A 24,617-nucleotide genomic window follows, 5' to 3' on the forward strand; every position below is an offset into this window, starting at 1 on the left:
GCCCCAAAACAACATAGTGGAGTGGCCGCCTGCCATTCCAAGCAACATTCAGGCCTGGCCAGCTGATCTAAGCACAGATTGCTGAAAGTTCCCTTGATCAAACAAAAGTGGTTGTGTGCCATGGAGGCAGTGCTACTGCCAGGCATGGGCAAACAGGGGTGGACAATGCAGGACACTTTCATGCCCCAAGCAGATGGTACCACACCGTCTGCGAGCGTGCTGCATCCAGGGTTTCCTTGCAAAGTTGTATGAGTGCGGGAGGAGTCCTCTTGAGGTCTTGCCCATTTGGGCCTTGCATGGCGCTACACCGGTGCGCCTAACAACACGGCTGCCCCAAGCAACGGATTGAATCACAGAATCATAGAATAGCAGGGTTGGAAGGGGCCTACAAGACCATCGAGCCCGGCCCCCTGCTCAGTGCTGGACGCCTGGTGGTCTTCAGTCCAGTTCAGAGCTCTGGGTAGCACTCGGTAGTCCGGGGCACAGTGTGACAAAGCACCTGAAAGTGCCCCATGCAGCCAACGGAGCTGGAATAACAGAGCAGCATGGCAGGCTAAGCTGGGGACCAGGTGATCTCCCCCGCCATTTCTTTTTTAAATTAAGCAAAGGGCTGGATTGGGACCACAGGTGCAGCCAAATCCATTTCCACAGGGGCAGCAACTGTCCCACAGGTGCTGCCAAAAGCCAGTGACCTTGGCGGGGGCAGGGGGGCAGGGTTCTGCTGACTAAGGACATGCCTGCTTTCTGGGTCTTGGGGCACACTCATTCAGTGCACTGGACCCATGAAAAGCACATGATACTGCCCTCCCAACACACACACTGACCCCCTTTGAAGTTCCATGGCAGACTGGATGACTGCCTGTGGTCACAGATTTGAAACGAAAGACTCGCCCAGCAGAAGGCCCATCTTAATCGCCTCCTGGGCCTTCCAGAAGGAAAGAAGGTGCAGGAGGAGTGAAATGACAGAACCAGGAAATGAAGTGAGTGAAAGAGTGCACTTGAGATGGCCATCCACATAGTAAGAGGGGCTCCTGGCTTAATACAGTCTGGTTGCCATTGCCAAAAGGAAGAAAACCTTGTTTATTCTTTAAAAATGTAGACAGCAGCCTGGCAGCATCACAGTATCCACCGACAACACAGAAGTTTGGGGCAGCAGTTGCTGGTGAAAAACTAGAAGTCTATGAGGCATTCTCCCCGCCCCCCAATTCCTTTTGAAAAGGCCTCCTTTTAAATGAATGGATTTCTAAATTTACAAATCCAAGGACTACTATTTCCAGGGCTATCTGGGGCTAATGAAGGTGCTAAAGAAAAAGTCTGACTTTTAAAAAATGTGTTTTCCGCCATATCCATTTTAACAAGTTGAAAAGGCAGAGCAGGATGAAACCCAGGTGAGCACAGCAATGTTTGTCCAGTTGGCTCTGGCGGAGGGCCACCTGTCTAGGCTGCCAGAGCCATGGCTGCATTAAAGGTTCACGCATTTGCTGTAGCCATTTAACTGGCGCGTTCTTAAGAAGAGTGTTAAGAAATCCTTTTAAGGGCCTTTGCAGAGCCAGAAGACATCGGTTCAAATCCCAGTATGGGGGTGAGCCAATCAGAAGAAACATTAGAAGTGCTCGTAATGTTCCTTCCAGGGGGGCTCACACTCTTCCCAGTTACAGACCCAAGTGACAGAAAAACCTGGGATGTTAGGGCACAGGAGGTTACTGCCAGCACTTATCATCTACAATTAGGAACATGTCAGGGGCCAAAGTGGAAAATCCAAATGGCACCCTCTCCTCCTCCCACTAAATAATATGGGGCACAATCCAGTGGAGGCTGGTAGCTCCGATGTCAGTGGGGCGGTGAATCTGCTCCTGGTTTCAGCCAGAACCAGTCAAAACTCCTTTAGAGTTCTGACTGAAACCCGGAGCAGATTCACCACCTCACTGACATCAGAGCCACCAGCCTCCACTGGCACAATCCACCAAGGACATTCTCTTGCACAAGAGAACAGAAGCTTCACACAAGCAGAGCACAGAGCTCCTGTTCATTTCAGTGGGCCTTGTGCAAGGGAATGTCTTGGTGGATTGGGCCCCATAGTTCAGATTTCTCTCCCACTCTGCACCTCCTCCACCTTGCGTCATGGCAGGGACACCTCTGTGCTGGGCTGAGGTTCAAGCAATACCCTTCGATGTGGGGACGCTCCCCGAGTATCTTAGATGTTCGAGAGTCTGGTGGAGGTTCCACAGTGGTGGAGGACAGGCACTCTGTGCACACACAATAACGACAACAACAACAATAGTTATTTAAAATATCCATGGCTCTGAATATCCATACAGAGGCTAAGCACTGGCCACCAGCCCCTTCTCTCAGTGTGTCAGTGGACAACGTGGCCTTGGGGTGAGATCAGCGAGTCAGAAAACAGCCATGGATTGGAGAGTAAAGTTGATCGGAGGGGGCTCATTTTGTTCTTGAACTGGCTGTGCAGCAGCAATGCAGTGTTCTTAAGGGTTGCCTGGCAACAGGGAAATAAAAGAACCGCCAGCAACAGCAGCAGCACGGTTGATTAGGGCTGAGAAAGGGAAGGTGCTCCGTGGGGAGAGACTGGTTCGGGTGCCCACCCACGGGGGGTAGCCCATCCCTGCCGTTGCTGCCCCATGGCAAGTGTAATTAGCAGCTAAGCCCTGAGCTCTCGGCTGTGGATGCTGCGTTTGTCAGGGCAAAACAAAGTCTTTCCGGAACATCCTATCAAGCAGAATCAAATTGTGCCCTTTATTTCTGAAGGTTTTTCTGAGACATCTCCCATTTATAAACAACAAGAGACACCCCACTCCAGCACTACAGGCAGCTGGAACTTGCCTGTGAGCATCTCAGGGGCATCCAGCTAACCGCAAGTGGAGCAGAACACCTGTACTAGATGCTCCTTTGATCTGAGCCAGCAGAGCTGTTTTGCAGTGTTCTGTCTTCTGAGCAGAAGTGGATGTATAAAGCTGACAGTTCACGAAACCGAAGCAAATGAACCTTCAGCCAAATGGGCAAAATCAGGGGACGAGAATAATCTATCCTAGGCTTCTACCTAGTGCCTTCCAGAGGTGTTAGACTACAGCTTCCATCATCCCTGATCATTGGACAAGCTGGTTGGGGCTGAAGAGAGTTGTAGTCCAAAACATCTGGAAGGCACCAGGTTGGGGGAAGTGTGGTCAATCCTAGTTCTACGAGCCGTCACCTTGTGGCTTAGCATGTACTGCACGTGCTTAGCACATACTGCATCTAACAGGGAAAGACTTTGCAGGCTAAAACTCACAGCCTAGTTCTGCAGTCCTGTTCCTCCAACTCTTGGTTCTACGCCATAGAAATACTAAATTCTTGGCCGCTTATCACTTGGAGTTGATAACCAAAGCTTCATCACCCTTCTGCAGACAAGTTACCATTTCATCTTATATTTGGTGGCTTTTGCCAAGGTCATTATTGTGTTTGTTTGTTTGTTTAGATAGGGTGAACTGAGTGGGAGAGGAGAGGCTAATGCTGTCTTAAAACTCTCTAGAGAAATCTGTTCCTAATTCTGTTCACTGGGGGCCAGGATTTGCACCAGAAGATTGGAATCCCTTGTGGTACTTGTCAGGAGCAGTGTGTATTGCCCACCAGTATGACATAATGCTTGTACATAGGCCATGATGTGCTCGAGCATTTCCTTCAGGTAACACTGCAGCATGGGCTTTGTAGTGTTTAAAAATGTTGAAAACACAAAATCATAACTCTGCCATTGTATTTGTTCTTCATGCATGCCTGATACTGCAACATGAGATATGCTGTGGTTGATCAGAAGCTCTGTATTCAAACTGCAGGAAATACAGTGGAAGGTTCCTTGATGCATAAGCCAAAAAACAGGAGTGTTGATATCCCAGATGTAGTGCCGGCTTTGGGATTTCATGTGCACACAATCTTTCAAAGAAAATTGGCTTTGGGATGTCACGTGCAAAAACTGGTAAGTCTGGGATAACTCCTCCTAAAATTTTGCACGCATTTCTATCATGCTGTATTCAGATCTTCCCATCTTGTCACGGGGACAATGATAGGAGGTGACTTTTCTAGGTTCTGCTGTGAAGATGCTTTCCCCACTGACTCCCAATGCAGCTGTTACTTGATGAAAAGCTGCATTTGCTTACATGTCGGAACTAATGTTGGGCTGACTGTGCTGCTCACTCCCTAGAATGTAATGGATTAAATGGGAAGTGGGGGGGGGCACTATGGTGCTGTGGAGACTGTGCTGCATTTAGGACTTCAAATCCTTGCTCAGCCTTGGGTGGCTTTGGCCAAGACATTATTTCTCAGGCTGAACTACCTCAAGGAGTTGCTTTTGGGAGAAGGAATGCATGTCGTATATTGACGGTACTACAGAAATCCATCATTCCCCTCCTTCCCTCCGCTGTCAGGAAGAGGTGTGCCTGTTCATCAGAATGAAGGTACTTACCTGTGTTGGGCTGGAAGGGGCTTGGTCCAGGAACTGCTCCTCTGCCTTGCTCAGATGGTAATCCAGGATGAGGACTGCTGCCGTTCATTGCAGGGAACGGTGCCGTCCTAAGCTGAACGGGCTCCATGGGGTCGCAGAATTCAAAGGGGGACCGGCTGGCCTGCATGCTCTGCCCACCATTAACAGCTGGAACAGAGAAGTGCAATTTAGGGAGCAGCACAGGATCACTGTAGCTTCCCTGGCGTTTGCTAGGCCCAAGGAACAGCTAGCAGGGGTGTTACAGAGACAAGGGCCAAGGTGGCGTCATTTCGCATTCAAAGCCAAAGAATCCTAAACAGTAGTCTCAGAACTATGTGGTGGTTCTCCCTTTCCCCCAACCCTACCCTCCAAGTAGAACAAAAAGAGAGGCAAGAACTGAGCAGTTATCATGCTAACATAACGTGCCTCAAATCAACAGCAGAAAACTGCATAGCTTCTGTGGATCTCATGTAAACTCTAGAGCAGCCTGCTCCAGCCTAGCAACCTCTAGATGTGTTGGACTACAACTCCCATCACACCCCAGCCAGCATATCCATTGGCCACATTGGCTGGAGGGATGATGGAAGTTGTAGTCCAACACGTCTGGAAGGCCTGCTGGGTTGGGGAAGGCGGCTCTAGGCTGTGACAAATCTTCTGGCATGGGCTGGAATTCCTGCACAGTCCACCAGAGGGTTTGTCTCCAGCCCCCCAAGCCTTGCAAGACATTTTTCAGCAAAGTCAGAGTTTTCTTTTCCTTGCACACTTAATCAAGGCGCACTCATTTCAGTTACAGGTATGCTCATGTGAACACTGTAATGCAGGGGTGGGTTTAAATTACAAGCTGAACCCAGTGGGGTGAACAATTCTAATTGCAAAAATTCTTTTATTGTTGGCTTTTATTGTTGTTTTTATTGTTTTTATATTTTTTATCACGTTTAATATTTTAATTGTGTTTATGTATCTTATTGTTGTAAGCTGCCTTGGGAGGGCTTCTGCCCTGAAAGGTGGCCAAGACATATTTTAAATAAATAAATAAGTAAGTAAGTAAGTAAGTAAATTTCTTTTCCCTCAACTTGATTTGTTGTTGTTACATTCTCAATTATGGATGCTTTCTGTTTTGCAGTTTTAGAAAAGGTAGGACATTTAAATTAAACACGTTTGTTGTTTATTCGTTCAGTCATTTCCGACTCTTCGTGACTTCATGGACCAGCCCACGCCAGAGCTTCCTGTCAGCCTTCGCCACCCCCAGCTCCCCCAGGGTCGAGTCCGTCACCTCCAGAATATCATCCATCCATCCATCTTGCCCTTGGTTGGCCCCTCTTCCTTTGGCCTTCCACTTTCCCTTGCATCAGCATCTTCTCCAGGGTCTCCTGTCTTCTCATGATGTGGCCAAAGTACTTCAGTTTGGCCTTTAATATCCTTCCCTCAAGTGAGCAGACTGGCTTTATTTCCTGGAGTATGGACTGGTTTGATCTTCTTGCGGTCCAAGGCACTCTCAGAACTTTCCTCCAGCACCACAGTTCAAAAGCATCTATCTTCCTTCGCTCAGCCTTCCTCATGGTCCAGCTCTCGCAGCCATAGGTTACTGCGGGGAATACCATTGCTTTAACTATGCGGACCTTTGTTGTCAGTGTGATGTCTCTGCTCTTTACTATTTCATCAAGATTTGTCATTGCTCTCCTCCCAAGAAGTAAACGTCTTCTGATTTCCTGGCTGCAGTAATCTTTGCTCCTAGAAATACAAAGTCTGTCACTACCTCCACGTTTTCTCCCTCTATTTGCCAGTTATCAATCAAGCTGGTTGCCATAATCTTGGGTTTTTTGAGGTTTAACTGCAACCCAGCTTTTGCACTTTCTTCTTTCATCTTCGTCAGAAGGTTCCTCAGCTCCTCCTTGCTTTCGGCCATCAAAGTGGTATCATCTGCATATCTGAGATTGTTAATGTTTCTTCCAGCGACTTTAACTCCAACCTTGGATTCATCAAGCCCAGCACGTCGCATGATGTGTTCTGCGTACAGGTTGAATAGGTAGGGTGAGAGTATACAACCCTGCCGTACTCCTTTCCCAATCTTAAACCAGTCCGTTGTTCCGTGGTCTGTTCTTACCGTTGCTACTTGGTCGTTATACAGATTCCTCAGGAGGCAGACAAGATGACTTGGTATCCCCATACCACCAAGAACTTGCCACAATTTGTTATGATTCACACAAAGGCTTTAGAATAGTCAATAAAACAGAAATAGATGTTTTTCTGAAACTCCCTGGCTTTCTCCACTATCCAGCGGATATTGGCAGTTTGGTCTCTAGTTCCTTCCTCTGCCTTTTCGAAACCCAGCTTGTATATCTGGCAATTCTCGTTCCATGAATAGCTGGAGTCTACCTTGCAAGATCTTGAGCATTACCTTACTGGCATGTGAAATAAGTGCCACTGTTCGATAGTTTGAACATTCTTTGGTGCTTCCCTTTTTTGGTATGGGGATATAAGTTGATTTTTTCCAATCTGATGGCCATTCTTGTGTTTTCCAAATTTGCTGGCATATGGCATGCATCACCTTGACAGCATCCTCTTGCAAGATTTTAAACAGTTCAGCTGGGATACCGTCGTCTCCTGCTGCCTTGTTATTAGCAATGCTTAAACACATGTATCCTGTTATTATTGTCTTGAAATATAACAAAACCCCAAATTCATGTATTTTTTAAAAAGGGTATTACAACTGAAGACACACATTACAACTGTGTGTGTGTGTGTAAAAATTCTCAGAAAAAATCAGTTTCAGATTTTTAAAATATTGTCAGATTTACAAGAATTTTAGAACACACTCCATCCTTCACTCCTACACTGACTTTTAAAGTAACTTTCTTGGGGTCCAAACCAGCCAAGCAGATTATCTTCTCTATTGGACAACCTCCAAGGCATGTTGCAAGCTTCTACATTATACAGGACCCTTTGCCAAGCAGGAAAAATGTCTATGTTACCTCAAAAGCTTGCATGCTTCCCACGAATGGAAGGCCATTCCAGTTTTTAAAGGTCTGTTTTCACCTTAGCCATCTTTTAACTCTTATTCTGTGGGATTAATAAGTTATTGACTGCCTAGTTTAAAAAACCCTTCCGTATCATTAATGTCCCCTTGTCTCCTCCAAGAGAATTAGCCCAGTCATAACATGTCACTGCCTTCTGAGTAGCCTTAAAGTTGGTTTCCCTGAAGGCAGCCTCATTTGAGTCTTTGGAATAAGAAGCTTCCTTCAGCATGCAAATAATAGGCTTAAGTGAAATGCAGCTGTCTGATTCTTGCATCAGGAATTCCTCAGTGACAGGACAAACGGTCCATCGGTGCAATTCGGGATTTGACAGCTCTTTTTCAAACTGCTGGATGGTTCCTGCTACTGTGGAATGCAAAGTCTGCCTCTTTGATGATTCTTGTGCCTGCGCAGCGGTCACTCACAAATCTTACTTCAAGGATCTCCTCTCCTGACCTGAGCCAGTCTGCTCTCTCTTTCAGCAGTTTAGGTCATAAAAGCTCTTGATACCCTCTTCTAGTTTGCTTCTCAACAATTACAAAATTTAGCAAAAACTTCCTCCCTGTAACTGAGTCCGTTGATTGGTTTAAAGCTACTGGGAAATGGCTGAAGGGAGGGGTGGTGGCAGAAGCAGAGATCTGGCACAAAGAAGTCTGCTCTGGCCAAAGCTTTGCACAGTCTGGGCTTGCTTGGTTGCCAATGACAAGTAAGAATCACCTCTAGGTGATCAGGCAGAGAAGCACTGCCAAAGCTGTTTATAGCTGCTTCTTCATTCTCCTCCTCTCCTTTTTCCCTGCAAGGCCACAAATAATTACTAGGGAGAGAGTGTAGTGTAGTGGTTAAACAGTTGGAATGGGGCTCGGGAGATCCGGGTTCTGGTCCCCACTCGGCCATGAAGCCTTTGGGCCAGTCACTGACTTTCAGCCTAACTACCTCACAGGGTTGCTGTGAGGATAAAATGGAGAGCTTTGTTTCCCCACAAGAGGAAAAAGGCAGGATATAAATGTAATCATACATAAATATAAATAAAATAAACAATCCTGAGTGATTTAATTCAACTTATCACTGGAAGTCAGTCTCATGATGTCATTAATTCCAAGTAAGTGTGCACACAATTGCACTCTTTGGACTCAGTTCCTATGGCCAAACTAGGGTGGTGAACTGAGGGGTTAAGAGGACCCACAGCTTGTTCACCACAAGTCCAGCTTCAGAACGTAAGAGGAGCCTTGCTGCGTCAGACAAAATGGTCCACCTGGTCCAGGATCCAGCTGCCCATAGTGGCCAGCCAGATGCCTCCCAGAAGCCTACAAGCAGGGTGTGAGGGCCACCGTTCCCCAGCCACTGGCATTCAGGGACATACTGCCTCCTTGCCCTTGAGGTTCCCAACAGCCATCATGCATGACAGCCATTGACAGACCTCTCCGGAGACCAACAGGCCCGTCCTGCATGCATGTGCAGAATCCCCCATTTAAGGCCATCAGAGCCAGGCGCCACCACTGCATCTGGCAGCAGCCAGCTCTGTAAACCACTTGTGCACTGGGTGAAGGACATCCTTTTGTCTGTCCTCAGCCTTAGTGAGGTAGCAACAGGCTTGAGAGATGAAGAGGCTGAGAATGCAGCAGAGTGGCAACAGGACATATGCTGTGTGACTGCAACAACACCCCAAACGGGTTAAGCATCAGAACATAAGAACAGCCCTGCTGGATCAGACCAAAGGTCCATCTAGTCCAGCATTCTGTTCACACAGTGGCCAACCAGCTGCCCATGGGAAACCCACAAGCAGGACACGAGTGCCACAGCACCCTCCCACTCCCAATATGTGAGGTAGCATATATGGCCATCAGGACTAGTAATCACGGATAGCCTTATCCTCCATGAATCTCAACAGACTGGTGGTATTTGTGGCTGGGTCTGCAAGTAGGGCAGGTGGCAAAACTACTGTCCAACCATTTTGTCATGGACCAGACACCCCTTCCGTCTCAGCAGTGTCTATAAAAGAGCAGCAGGGGAAGATTATACAGAGCCACTTCTCCTCCTGGTCAAGTCACCCACTCTAGGCATCTGATGAAGTTGGCTTTTGCCCCTCCACTATAATAAACTCGTTAATTTCTAAGACAAAATGGCACTCCGCTTCTTAATGGGAAGTAGACCCAGAACTCTAGTCAATGTCTAACAGTAATGAGACCTTAAGCCCACAGGCAGAAAGGTGGTAGGTCCATCCTAAACGTTGCCTTTTATAAAGAAACAGTTACAGAATTTGGAAGGAAAGCGTTCAGTATCTTCTTATACTCAACCAAATCCTGGCATGTCAACTGCAATATAACAAGGCTCCAGTCGATCAATCACAGAAGCAGCATTAAGAACATATCCTAAAGAGTCAGACCAGGTCATGCCCTGGGGGTCATGGAAAGGTGAGAAACTCTCCCCAGAAGCAAATGTACGTACAACTCATCCCTGTGGGAGTTCTTGCTGTGGTACTGGGCTGGAGGGAGGGGGTCAGCATCTCGGACTTGACAACAATACCGCCACTTTCAGTTGACTCCGCTCCACACAGGCCTGACGGCAGCTGGGCTGCTTTTTCCAGCGACGGCAGGATCTGGTCAAGGTCGGATGCAAACTGAAGGGAGAAAGCGAGGCCACAGGTGAGCTGCTGAGCCTCTGAGGGACAGCCACAAACGGAACAAGGAACACCAGGCCCTCTGCTCTGGTCTGGAGCCACAGCCCCTGCCCACCTCTTAGCCCCATACCTCTCTCGCTTGTCACTAGTGACACAGCGGGCGCTCACCAACAGACCCTCGTGACAGAACCCTGCGTTCCCGCTGGCAAAACATCAGAAATCTGAGCACTGGGAAAATGAGATAACCCTGCCACAGAACTGCTACCAAGAGAGAAATATTTATTATATTAATTTAGATCACTTCTGGGGCTGCCTTTGGTATAGCGCTCCCAGGACTGTAGGCCAGAATAAAATTACAGTAAAACATCATAAAGCTATTCCTGTGGATTTTCTTGTCTTCTGGAGGGATCTGTGTATGCGGAAGCTTCTTTTTATACACAAAAAAGCCCCCCCCAAAAAAGCACAGGAACAGCAGCCATAAAACCAAAGAAATTCAGCAGAGCTACACCATAGGGCAGAAAACAGTTCTAAAACATACTGAGATGCCTGGGCAAAGGGGAAAAAGGCTTCCCTTGACACCAAAGGAACAACAGGGATGGTGCCAGGCCAGCTTCCCTGGAGAGGGCCACAGCCCAAAATGGCCCTCTCTACAGCTACCCATTGCCTAACCTCAGATGGCTCAGAGGGGACCTGGAGGAGGAGGAGGCCGCAGATGAAGAATGGGGGGTCTGGTCTTTTAACACATCATTACTCTTCATTTCCCTGCCTCTGTGCTGCATCCTTGATGGCTACTGGTGGGGATGGCGAAACAGCTTAAAGACATTAGGACAGGTGGCAACCTTGCCCATTAAACATGAAAACGTTAACAGCTTGCCCATATTTATTTATTTCATTTCTATACTGCCCAATAGCTGAAGCTCTCTGGGCGGTTCCCAAAAATTAAAACCAAAAAGCTCAGGGTAAAACAATATAAAATATAAAAGCATTAAAACCTTAATATAACAATACAACCAGAATAAAACCAGAATAAAACCTAGCAGCAATGCGGAGATTTAAAATACAGAGTTGCAGTCCAACACATCTGGAGGGCACCGGGTTGGGGAAGGCAGCTCTAGAGTGTCATAAGGGCACTGGGCAGGGAGAGGACACACACACACACACACACACACACACACACCCTTTTTGCAAGCTTCGCTGTCCTGCTGACTTGCAGGAGATCCTTACTTGCCAGTGAGTGGCTGCTTACAGCGTATGATGCCTTAATGAGTCAGACCTTCGCATTTGCGTGCAAAGCAGGTGTTCTGCCTACAAGCTAGAGTGAAGTATACTATACATAATGGGAGTATGGGGAGACTAAACCCATGTTTGTTAGAACTTGTGGCTCTATCCTGATAATGGGATGAATGTACACACCGCACAGGCAATGATACAGTCACTGTTCCAACTCTCCAGTCTCTGGGGGAAACACCATGGCCTGTCCCTGTGGGGGCTGCCCCTCCCGCCGCAAGGACCCGCTGCGTCTCCAGCTGCCCCCCTCCTCCTGCCCCTCATTGTGAACTTAGCCAAGTCCCACTGCTCAGCATTACTGGATCTAATGCAGCAGCGGTGGGCAGCTTATGGCCCTCTATGTGTTTTGGCCTACAACTCCCAGCAGCCCTAGCCAGCATAGCCAATGATGGGGGATCATGGGTGTTGTAGGTCAAAACACCTGGAGGACTACAAGTTGCCCACCCCTGCCATACAACCTCCAGCATTACTTCCCTTTTTTGTTCTTTCTCTGCAAGTATTGATTTTATTCCAAACAAACGCTTGATTAAAACTATTGATCTGTGAAGTTCTATACCAGCAGGCAGAAGCCACTTCCCACCCCAAATAGCTCAGAGCCCCAACACTGGCTTCATGTTTGCCTGGATGGGAATTAACAGGCTCTAACCAGACAATAATGGTGTACTTGGTGGTGCTAGGTGGGAGAAAGGGCCGCAGGAAAGGAGTTGGACCTACAGTTACAGCCACAATGTGTTACCAGATTTTGTATCACAAGACAGAGCATTACTTTAGCAGTTGCCCTGGACTGTTGCAGGTACACACAGTGCCTGGGAAAATCAGATAAGTCCACCATCCTAATGCAACAGAGAAAAGGTGCAGAAGGACTACTTGTTACATCCTGTTTGCTCCAGGAAGCGGTACCACTTCCGGGTCTATTAAAAAAAAAGTGAACATCCAGAAACATTCTGAGAGTGAAAACACTGGCAAGGTGTGATGAGCTTACTTGGAGTAGAGACTGTTCCAGTTTGGAAACAAGACATTTCAACTCTCACGCCCACCTATCGAGATGCTTGAAAGACTGACTCAGTCTCGCACATATGAAGGGAACATTTTCAGCATCAGGAGCCTGCAGAGCAAGCGCAACCACCATGCTCAGGAAAACAAGTGTGCGCACTCTGTTTACTGTATTCATCAACCATGCGAAATGGCTTGCTCATTCTGTGCCTTGACATTTCCACTGTGGCCACCAAGACTTAACCACAATGATACGCACACAGAGGCACGGATCAGTCCCTAGAACATCCTCTCCACTGAAGCTCAACGGGCGCCAACACTGCTATCACTCCAGTGACAGGTTAAAACCTGCCCAGGTGTTTTACAGTATTGTTCTTGGTTTGTTTAGTTTGCTCTGCCTTTTCTGTTAATTGTGAATTACGTTTATGGTTATATTGTATTATAAGACATCCCTCCCCAACCTGGTGCCCCTCCAGATGTGTTGGACTACAACTCCCAGGATGCCCCAGCCACCCATGGCTGGTTGGGCATGCTGGGAGTTGCAGTTCAACACATCTGGAGGGTGTCAGGTTGGGGAGGGATGTCTTATATTGTGCCTTGTTTTCGTTTGTATGTCTGTTGGTCTATTTTGGTTTGTATGCCTCTTGTTTGTTGCCCTGACATCCCAGGATGAAGGCCAGGTTAAAAATACTTTTAATAAATAAGTAATAAACAATGTAATGAAACCCTGATTGCTTCTTCTTCTTCTTTCTTTTGTTAAATGAAAGACAAAAGCTGTTTCTGGAGGGGGCAATTTTACAATGGAGAAGCGGCAGGGTGAAGGGGCTCTTTACCTGCACATCACATCTCCATGTGTGATGTAAATGCACATGGGACCCCCACAGTGGGAAAGGCAGTTTGGTGGAGCAGGAAAAGATAGCAGACAGGGAAGGGGTGAAGTACCGCTCCTCCACTCTATATCACCCCCCCCCACTCCCTACAGCTTTTCCCTTTAAAAATGCTGTTGGGGTTTGGGAAAGCACCCGCCCTGGTGTAGACGGTGCACACCCGTGTCATAGCAGCAGTATCTTGGGGGGAAAGGCATGCTTTCCTTCTGCCTGAGAGAAATGGGGGAAGCTCTTTTCTAAAAGGGCACCTGCCACCTGCAGTTTTTAATAAATACTCATATTAAAAAGCATTATTAAAAAATTGGGCATCTTTTTGACTGAGCAGAAGTTGTGTGTTTTTTAAAGCAGATTAATCCCTCATCAGAACAATCCCTGACTTGCCCTGACTGGACACCCCCGCAGCCGCCCTCTGAACTGGGGCCAGCTCAAGAGGTTTCGCAAACTCCATACACAGTGGCACCACACGACCTAAGAGCAAGCTGCGGGCCTCCTCTGGGCCCTGAGCCACACGTCGCAGACTCCCTGCAGCTTCCCTGCTGCCCCTCAATGCATTGCCACCCCAAGCAAACGTTTGGGTTGGTTGTGCAGCCAACCTGGACTGGTATGGCTGGGCTTCTTCTGACCCTCCTGGCCTCCCATGAGAGTCAAGCTCCCCTGTGTCCTTGAGGAAGAGAAGCAGATGGACCCGGATATTGCTGGGAAGGCAGGTCTCCTCCATCTGTTGGCCTCAGTGGCTACCAATTGTCCTGGCCTGCTCACCCACGAAAGGGGGCACTGGCATAGGATGGCTGCTTCTCAGCTGCAAGGTTCAAGGTTCTCCCTCTTTTGCCTAAGATTGAACTTCATTGCTTCTCTCCATATTTATTCAAGTATGGCCGGGAATACTGCAAAAGACAGCCCTGTCTGCTTAGATTATTTCATTCCCACTCATTCTCCCTCCCTGTCTCTTTGCTGACACAAGTTCTCCAATTTAGCAAATCTCCCACAAAAGGAAAAAGATTGGAAAATGTACTTGAAGATGGGAATGTGATCTAATGAGACAATTAGAGGGAAAGCGATATAATGAGAAATCACAACACCATTGTGCCTTAAGAAAGAAGAGTTCACTTACATTATTACACTCAACAGGTAAAGAACAGCACAATCTCCACCTAATACAACCACCAGCAGCTGTGGTATGCTGTGCTATTATCACTTTTGCCATTTGCGTGTGGCTTTAATTGTGGCCTTGGAGCTGCAGATTTGCTTTGCCCATCCCTGAACGGGGATACGGTTACCACTTCAGCTAGAGTCATGCTGGCTTTAAAGATCCACAAATTACACCTCACCTACAGCCTGCAATTCTGGTCTGTGTTGTGGAAACATTGAAAAGTAAAGAACTAGAAAAAGGTAGAGAAATATACAGGTATGGAAAATAGCCCTAAGGTCAAGGACAAACATACAGCAGAGATGCAGAGCACTTTCCGAACCTGGGGATGCTAATACTACTTTGTGTTTATATTGTGCTTTCTGAGTGTCCAAGGTACTTCTCATGCATTCTTATAGCAATCCTATGAGATAGGCCAGTATAATTATCCCCAGGTTGCAGAAGACGGTCTGGGGCTGAGAGTGGGCTAAGGAGCACCATTTCAGGTTTCAGTTTGTACAACTCGGGGGCGGGGGGGAGAGGAGGGAGGGCAAGATTCATAGCAAAGTTCAAATGCACGCTCTCGGCAAACAAGAATGTCTGTTAAGAGCATTTGTTGTGATTTTTAAATACCTCATTATAACTGGACACCACAGAGGAAAGTGCTCCTGAGCGATGATCACATGCATATTTCATCCAGAATGGATGAGATACACAACACTGAGCTCGGCCCCATACTGCGCCTGTCTATGCCAGCCTGGCCCAACCTGGGGCCTTCCAGATCTGTTGGACTGCAACTTCACACACTGCTTTGCTCACTTGAACATAGATACAAGGTTGGCGCTTGCAAATGCAAACAGGAACATCCAAACAGGCCCCATGTGTGCCTTTAAGAAGCTCACTGGCCAACAGGCCAGGGAGAAGGAAGTCTGATCTTGGCTAGCAAGAATACGCAGGGAGGAAGGTTGCTAATTTAGACTACCAGCAAAACCTGGAGCAGATATTTAGAAGTAAGTTATCTAGTTTGTAATGAGATGGACAAAGGTTTGCCCCTTTCCCCCTCTGTTCCCCTTGTGGGAATAATGAAGATCAGATTGGTGGACTGAAAGGTAGCTGCACCATTTTCAATCTCTCTCTGGGGCTGCTCAGTTCATTTTCTCCCTCTTCACATGCAAAGCTGCTTTTCCCACGCAGTCTCTTTCGCTCCCCTTGCCCAGCATTATCTGAATAATGGAACTCAGGAACCCCTGCAGCCCCAGCTTCCACCCCACACACTGTGAATATATCCTTTTCAAATTTCTGCTAGGCAACAAGCTTTGTTCCAACGGCAAGTAGATTTTTTTTAAGAACAAGAAAGTTTGGCTTTGGCACTGACTGAGTGGGCAGTTTCAGTGCCTGCTTCCTTCTCTCTACATCTCCTCCTTGGTGAGCTCTCTCCATTCCGCAGTCCCAACTTGCAAAGGGCTTCTCTATGTATCACTCCCACTTTCCACACCAGAAAGAAGCCCCCCTCCCATTTTTTGCCCTCCCTTTGTTTTGTCCTCTTGATTGATCAATCAATCAAAGACTGGGTTGTGAAGGGGGGCAGCTGCAGGAAAGGAAGAAAAATCTGGAGTGGACTTCTTTGGGAGAGAGGGAAAGACTGTGTTTTCTAGCCTTTTAAGTGCTGGTTTTGAAAACAAATGCTTGCTGTTCTGTATTAGGGAAGTGCCAGGAAAGTGCTGGCAATGTTTAATTTTCAGAAGGAGATCTGCAGGGCACTCTGGCTTATGGGGAACACTGCCATCTGTGCTATTAGCCATTCTCCCTAATTGTGGGAGTGGCAGGCTGCCAGTTCCTGGGTGGAAAAGCCTTCTGCATGTGTTCAGAGGCACTTTTGCTATGACAAGAAGAAATAATTTTTACTAAGCACAGACATAATTTCTGGCTCCCTGCCTATGTGGGTTGTCCTGGAACATATTATCACCCTGCTCCTCAGTGCTAAGCAAGATGCCCAACCTGAGCCAAGGAGCACCTTCAAGCCAACTGTAGCAGCCTGAGCCTTATCATGAATGGAACACTGTATTGCTGCTTTTACTAGCAGGAAAGGATTCTCGATGGGGGAAAACCCACCTGACCCTGTGGCTGCAGCTTCACCTCCTCCTGAGCAGGGGGCTTGGTCAGTAGGGTTGGAACTCCACTGCAGGGATCCAAATGCTCTGGACTCTCTTTCACCTTCACATCATCCAGGCTCAAGGTGGGGTTAGACACCAGCTCGTTTTCATCCTTATCAAGCAGGGACCGAAGGAGCTGATGGTCCTTGGAATTCTTCTTCTTCACAGCATCTGCCTCAAGCCTGATGTCAGGGGTCCCGGGGGCCTGGCCCTGTGGGGTGGCAGCAGTGGCTGTCCCACTGGGCACACTGTCCTTTTTGTCATGCTCCATGGACAAGTTGCCAATGTCCGAGGGGCTGCCCTCCTGGAGGAGCCGATGCAAGATCTTGTGGCGCTCCGTGAGGGAGCTGTGAGAGGAGGGGCATGCACTGGCCACGGGGTTCCCAGAGGCCGGGGTCCCAGAGGCACCTGTGCAAGACAAAGGCTCTTTGCAGCTTGTGTCTGCGTCCGCATGCCGTAACTGCTCCTGGGCTGTGGAAGCCAGGAGCTGGACTAGTTTGTGGCTGGTGACCTGCAAGCACTTGCTATCGCTCTCCGAGAGTCTGTCCCCACCGTGCAGCAAGCCAGAGTCCAAGGGTGGCTTGCTGTCGCTGGGGCTGCCGTCAGAACGAGCCATGCTGCACAGGATGGAGGAGATCTCCTTGCTGTCCTTTGGCTCCGTTTTCATGGGCGGCATGCTCATCCGGCTGGGCGAGTTCTGGTTGCTCAGCTGCCGCAGCACAGGAGGGGGCGTGGAGTAGCCCACTGGGGGGCTGGGCCCTTCAGCCAGCCCCTGCATGGAGTTTAGCGGGGTGCCTGGGTAAGGCCTGTTGCAGATGGTGCTGCTGCCACCGCAGCTGCCCACCATGCCCACCGGGGAGTGTGTGTGGGGCATCGTGGGAGAAAAAGGGTTGCTTGGCATTCTGGGCCGATGGACCAGCCCAGGGCTGACCCGATGCCTGGGGGACATGAACTGTGGCAGGGTGACCCCGGGGCTGTTCATCGGGGAGCCACTGAGGTTCAGCGCATGGGTACTGTTCTGGGGACCGGCCTGTCCCTGACTTAAGGCAAGGTTAGCTCCCATCTGGCTCCCAGGGGAGCATCCAAAAGTGGCTTGGCCAGTGGCAGCACTGCTGTTGCCATGCAGGCTGGGTCCCGGTGGGTGGCTCGTGCTGGCTGGTACCATGCTGCTGTTGGAGGGGGGGAGAGGAGAGGGCAGAGCCAGGCCTTGTCCAGGGGAAATGTTGGGATTCAGCGAGGGACTGACGTGGGGAAGAGGCATTCCAGAGTTAGTGTTCTCTTGGGGCGACAGCGTGCCATGTTCTCTGCGTTGAGAGAAAGAAAAGAAAAAGATGGTTGGTGCCGAAGAAGGACTGGCCATCCACATGGAATTTACAAGGAAGATCCGTTTCTGCTGGCTTCTGTCTTTGTGACTGTTCCAGGAAAATCCATGTGGCCAATTCCATGGCCAATTCCCATATAACAATGGCCAATTCCCATATATCATGCACAGGCCTATGGAAGAATCATTCCAAAAGGACCCAGTGGAGGTCACATCGTAACAGAGGAAGCCCTCAATGCCAAAAGAATGGAAAGGTGCTTACCTTGGCAGGTGTCTCATCCAAATATGGTCCCCTCCTCTCTCCACTCCCAGAATTGCTGGCTTCTAAGCCCCAGCCCCAAACTAACAACCATTCTTTACTGTTGAAACTGTTCACTCGTACAACTCCCCCACTCCAAAAAATTGTATGCACTGGGCCCAGAAGAGAGGGGGACCGCTCTACTCCCTCCACCCCGAGATGAGATCATGAAGGAACTCATTTCCAAGACTGAGAAGTGGCTGGACTAAGCTTCTGCTTGAAAATAAATTAGTGTGTGTGTGTGGGAATTAACAGTATTGAGGCAATTAAGAACATATGCATGTGCAAATTCATCTTACAAAAAAAATAAAAAGGAAAAAGGAATAAACCATCAATGAGAAAAGGGCTGGGCTAATGGAGAAAGAGGGGTGGGGAACTGCCAGGAACATAAACAGTGTGAGATTTCCATCCCAGGCCCTTGCAGGAAGGCTTGTGCCCAGTTTAACAAGGTAGAAGCTTTTCCATGGCAATACCTGGAAGCGAAGCAATACAGAAGGCCAAATGCAGCATGTAGCATGACATGGGCCTCCACCGTGTGTGACTGATGGCAGATTGCAGGGGGAAAATCACAGGTGGCCTGGATACGGACTCTCTTAGACAGGCACCCAATGCAGAAAGAGCCTCTACGACTTACCAGCAGGTAGCAGCCCATCACACACAGCTATTCACAGTTCAAAATTGGTGGTTCCTGCCCTTGGGGGTTCGCCTCAGGGTCTACCTCAAACTCTGCCTTCCCAGAGGCCAAAGGCCCACATGAATTGCTCTTTTACCCAAAGTCACCTTCAGAACCTAAAGTGCATGCTGCCCATCCTGTGCCGCAGGGGTGTTGAACCTCTTTCACCCCGAGGGCCAAATTCCATTTCGGAGAAGCTCTCAGGGGCCACATTCCAGCGGTGGGTGGGGCAAAACAGGGCAGGGTCAAATATACTGAAAATAACAGCCCATTTTAGCTTGAAAGTTCTTATTGCCAGTAACAAAGCGTTCCACCTTTGAGAATGGGAGAAAATGTGCATAAGCCAGGAAACCACCAACTAACTGGTGACTGATCAGGGAAGGGATGGGGCCATCCAGGCAACCCTGGTGGGCCAGATCTGGCTCATGGGTTTGAGGTTCTGCACCCCTGCTGTGCTGTCTCAGGCTGGGTTACAGGCAATCTTCAAAAGAGCTGGAGAGAGCTTTGCTTCCCATAGCATTCGCACACATTTTCATCGCCCCATGTTGAGTCACTCTCTGGTTTTTGAAACTCAGAACAAAAAACTCACAAAGCCTGCATGCCAGAAAGCAAAATGTGTGGAGCAAACAGGCTAGAAGCAGTGCTCCCCCTTTCAAAGTGCCAGCAACTCTGAAAAACCCATGAGCCATCTCCACCCTCCTCGACACACTTTCTGCCAGATGTAAGAAGCAGGAGCGAGAAGCTGCTGCCTTGACCAGGCTCTCTCACACTGCCTCATAACATTCACAAAGGACCCCCTTGTGGCATAAGTTCCAAGTGGTCCGGAGCCTGGTCGGTCCTGTGGCTCCGGAACCACTGGAGCATTCTAAGGCCTCCTGTGAGGCCTTGGCAAGGCACTTTGCAGATAAAATTGATCAGATTAGGTGTGTTACTCTGCACGCTGTGGATACAGTTAGTGAGCAAGAGGCGGCCTGTGGCAAACCGGTTTTGTGGGATCGGTTCCAGCTTCTTCCTCCTGATGAAGTGGACAAGGTGCTTTCATCTGTACGGCCGACCACCTGCTTACTTGATCCTTGCCCATCTTGGCTCATTATGAGCTGCAGAGAGAGACTGGGTGAGGGGATCAAGGCGGTGGTGAACGCCTCCCTTGAGGAGGGAGTGATGCCATCAGCCCTCAAGGAGGCAGTGATAAGACCGCTCTTAAAGAAGCCCTCCTTGGATCCTCAAGTTTTGAACAACTTTCGCCCAGTCTCAAATCTGCCATTTTTGGTCAAGGTGATTGAGCGGGTGGTGGCGGTGCAGTTGAAGGCACACTTGGAAGAAACTGATTATCTAGACCCATTTCAGTCGGGCTTCAGGCCTGGGCATGGGACAGAAACGGCCTTGGTCGCCTTGGTAGATGATATGAGGAGGGCTCTGGATAGGGGTGAATGCTCCTTCCTTGTTCTCCTCGACCTCTCAGCGGCTTTTGATACCGTTGACCACGGTATCCTCCTGGACCGCCTGGAGGGGTTGGGCATTGGGGACACCGTATTGCGGTGGTTCCGGTCCTTCCTCTCCAGCAGGTACCAGAGGGTAGCACTGGGAGAGGAGGTTTCGGACCCGTGGCCACTTACTTGTGGGGTGCCACAGGGTTCCATCCTCTCCCTGATGCTATTTAACATCTATGTGAAGCCGCTGGGGGCTATCATCAGGAGGTTTGGGGTGCAGTGTCATCAATATGCGGATGACACGCAGCTCTACCTCTCGTTTAAATCTTCACCAAGGTTGGCCGTAGCATCCCTGTCCAAATGTCTGGAGACGGTGAGTGGCTGGATGGGAAGGAATAGGCTGTAGCTCAACCCTGACAAGACTGAGGTACTTTTGGTGGGAGACAAGAGGAGGCTGGGGGACGTTGACCTGGTGTTGAATGGGGTACGGCTACCCTTGAAAGACCAGGTCCGCAGCCTGGGGGTCATTTTGGACTCCCAGCTGTCCATGGAGGCTCAGGTGTCAGCTGTGAGCCAGACAGCGCTGTATCAACTCCATCTGATATGGCGGCTGCGCCCCTTCCTTCCCGACCATCTGCTCCCATCGGTAGTACATGCCCTGGTCTCCTCTCGTTTAGACTACTGTAATGCGCTCTACGTGGGGTTACCCTTGAAGATGGTTCGGAAACTGCAGCTGGTACAGAACGCGGTGGCTCGCCTGATTAAAGGCAGCCGCCGGCGAGATCACATCACTCCAGTGCTGAAGGAGTTGCACTGGTTACCAGTTGTTTTCCAGGCCAAATTCAAGGTGTTGGTTTTGACCTTTAAAACCCTATATGGTTCCGGCCCAGCCTATCTTAAGGAGCGCCTCCAGCAGCACCAGACAGGCCGCTTAACAAGATCAGCCTTGGATGGCCTTCTTTCTGTCCCATCAGCCAGGACAGCTAGACTGGTGGGGACGAGGGAGAGGGCCTTTTCTGTGGTGGCCCCCACTCTGTGGAACTCCCTCCCTAGGGAACTCCGTCATGCCCCCTCTTTAATGAGCTTCCGTCGTGCATTAAAAACATGGTTGTTCAGGCAGGCATTTGGGGTGGGTTAGGGTATTTTAGAAAATGTTTTTACTGTAGAATTTTATTGTTTTAAACTGTTTTATTGTATGTTGTACATCGCCCAGAGTGGCTGGGTGACCAGCCAGATGGGCGATTAATAAATTTAATAATAAATAAAATAAAATAAGTGTTCCCACAAAAAACGTGCGGGGAAGTGAGAAGCTGTTCGAGAAAGCAATTTTAAGTTTGGGGCAAAAGCAGAATGAAGAGTCCAAAGAAATACCAAGCCCCTCCACCCCATCTATCTCTGTGACTCTTCAAAGGCAGCTACATGTTTTATTCAGGATTAAATAACCCAGAACAGGAAATTCTGTATCTGAATTTATTTTCTCAGAGGCAGTTGAGGCTGCTTATTCATAGTTAGGTCCTCTGAAGGGCCAGGCTCAAAACGAGCCCCAAGAGGGAATGTCAAGATTGCAGCCAGCCTAAAAACTTCCCAAGGCAGAAGGGCGTGTGCTTTTTGTTCCACTTGTTACAACAAATGCCCTTGCAACCTGCCCCAGCAATGGCTCAAATCGGCACAAGAAGCTCACACTTGCACTACGCTTCAAAGACAATGGCAGCCTTGTGCAACCTGGCGCCCTCTAGATGTGCTGGACTGCAACTCCCATCACCCCCAGCCAGCATGGCCCCCAGCATGAGTTGCAGTCCAGCACATCTGGAGGGTGCCAGGCTGCGCCAGGCTGGACTATGGGAAACGCATCATTCTGTCAAGGGATGTTCTCCATGAAGAAAAACTGTCATGTGCGGAGGGCCCCGTCAAGAATCAACATGTACGATCATCGCTGATATACATCAGGATGGCTACTATCGTTGTTGTTAAGCACCACCTGTGTTTATGCCGACTTTCAGGGTTCCACAGGCAAACCAAACTGGTCCCTGCCCAAGGAAAAGAAAGCCTCAGGCAAAAAAGCGGGGAATGACTAAACCGACGAAAACAAAGACCAGAAACCACCACAGGGGCATAAGAAGAGATGGATGGAGTAGCAAGCAGTGAAAGTGGGGAGCTCTCACCTCTCAATGATGTGAATGCCCATGATGAATGGCTGCATCTCGGGACTCTGAGGGCAGCAGAGTTTGCACTTGGTATGAGCGCTCAGCACAGTCCCATCACTAAGTGTGAACCGGTAAGACGGGCTGAAGGCTGTGCCCCGGGTCATCACTGGGGAGAAAGAGAATGGGGGGAAGGGGAGGGAAAAAGAGAGGATGGCTTCGTGAGCTGGGACAACCTGCCTTCTGTTGTCACCAGTAGTAATGCTTCTGATAGAGGTTCTGCCATAGAAAGATTTGCAATCATTCACTTTTTTGTGTACGTGCTTCCATCCACATTTGACCTGATGCTCTTATAGGCCCCTTCCAACCCTACTATTCTATGATTCTATGACTCCCAGTTTACAAACGGGAGGGCTGAGACAGGAGCTTCTCAAGGTCATCCAAGTGAGTTTACAGCTGAGCAGACATTTGAACCAAGGTGTCCTCCTCTCTCCAGTGGAGTGAGTCTACTGGCTCCTAAATAACGTTGTTCCCAAGGAGCGGTCAAGCCCTCACTAGAGGAATCCTCTTCAGAGGAAGAACTAGAGCCTCCAGAAACCAGGGGCACACTACAGCAGCCGCTGGCACCAGACCAGGGGCATCTCTATACCAGCCAAAATTCTGCATTTAAAATGGGGCTTTCTGCTTCCATTTTAAATGCAGGATCACCATGACTCCCTTTTTCACAAGCTCCCTTTCCCCCTCCTTCTCCCCCATATCTGAGTCTTCCATGATCTTTCACTGGTCTCACTGCTCTTCTTCCTGCTTTAACACTTTTGATGGAGGAAACTGCAGTGGTGAACAGGACAGGGTAATTTCATAGCTCATTATCTGTGATCTATTTAAAAGTGGAACAAAAAGTATTTAGTGCAGGAGATGCCTTGAATGATCACGGCATCATGTAAAGAGCCTGCAAACCTCCCTGAAGGGGCAATCTGAATTGCAGGATAAAAGCTCCAAGCCCATAGCAGCCTGGGCCCTCAGGGGAGACCGCTGCAGGTCCTTCCCTGTCATGGGGAGGGGTCCCTGACTCTGGAGCAGATGCTGAGCAACCCCCTGACCCCCTGGTGCAATATCCAAGCCAGGAGGCCTCCTGTGAGAAGGAGTGCTAGTTTACAAAGATGGTCTCCTCAGGAGAAAGTGACTCCTCTTGAGTAGGGCTCTGGCCGGAGAGCTTGAATGGACAGCAGCCGAGCTTGGGTGGGTCTCAACAGCCTTTGTGGTCAAAGCCTTCCATCAGAGCTGCTTGTGGCTAGAAACAACGTCTCACCAGCTCCTCCGGCCTTGCGACTGAACCTCTGTGCTGCAGACCTTGGACTCCTGCTTGACTCTGCCACTGGATTGTGTATGTATCTGACTAACTAACTGTACGTGATGCTGCCTGTTTGGCTGTTCCCACTTTGCCTGACTCCATATACTGCACTGGTTGCCTGTGCTTTGACCCTGTGCCTGTCTTCTTGATCACTTCATAGAATCATAGAAGAGTAGGGTTGGAGGGGGCCTATAAGACCATCGAGTCCAGCCCCCTGCTCAATGCAGGAATCCAAGTAAAAGCATCCCTGACAGATGGCTGTCCTGCCTCGTCTTGAATGCCTCCAGTGAGGGAGAGCCCACCACCTTCCTAGGTCATGGGTTCCATTGTCGTATTGCTCCAAGTCAGGAAGTTTTTCCTCATGTTCAGCCAGAATCTGGCTTCCTGGAACTTCAGCCCATTATTCTGTGTCTTGCACTCCGGGATGATTGAGAAGAGATCCTGGCCTTCCTCTCTGTGACAACCTTTCAAGGACTTGAACAGCACTATCCTATCTCCCCTCAGTCTTCTCTTCTCAAGGCTAAACAGGCCCAGTTCTTTCAGTCTCTCTTCATAGGGCTTTGTTTCCAGTCCCCTGATAATCTTCATTGCCCTCCTCTGAAGGTGGAGAAGCCTTCAGAGTACTCTCCAGTTTGTCTGCATCCTTCTTAAAACGGGGTGCCCAGAACTGGACAGAGTACTCCAGATGAGGCCTAACCAGTGCTGAGTAGAGGGGAACTAGTACTTCCCAGGATTTGGAAGCTATACTTCTATTGATGCAGCCCAAAAGAGCATTTGCCTTTTTTGCAGCCACATCCTATTGTTGGCTCATATTCAGCTTGTGATCGACAACAATTCCAAGATCCTTCTCGCCTGTAG

General features: G+C 49.0%; 1 protein-coding gene across 15 annotated transcripts in view; it reads right to left on the reverse strand.

Moving 5' to 3' along the window:
• Positions 1-24,617, reverse strand: part of NCOA1 (nuclear receptor coactivator 1) — a 406,595-nt gene that overhangs the window by 30,419 nt on the left and 351,559 nt on the right. For all 15 annotated transcript variants that reach the window (XM_084829475.1, XM_084829481.1, XM_084829477.1 and 12 more), the window contains 4 exons: positions 22,430-22,577; positions 16,505-17,849; positions 9,928-10,099; positions 4,451-4,636 (listed from right to left, as the gene is read on the reverse strand). In XM_084829475.1, coding sequence (XP_084685601.1) covers positions 4,451-4,636; positions 9,928-10,099; positions 16,505-17,849; positions 22,430-22,577 — 1,851 coding nt within the window. The remainder of the gene's footprint in view (positions 1-4,450; positions 4,637-9,927; positions 10,100-16,504; positions 17,850-22,429; positions 22,578-24,617) is intronic.

Source organism: Heloderma suspectum, chromosome 1 (genome assembly GCF_057233095.1).
Source record: "Heloderma suspectum isolate Gila_16-S chromosome 1, 16-S_ref, whole genome shotgun sequence".
Taxonomy (NCBI): Eukaryota; Metazoa; Chordata; class Lepidosauria; order Squamata; family Helodermatidae; genus Heloderma; species Heloderma suspectum.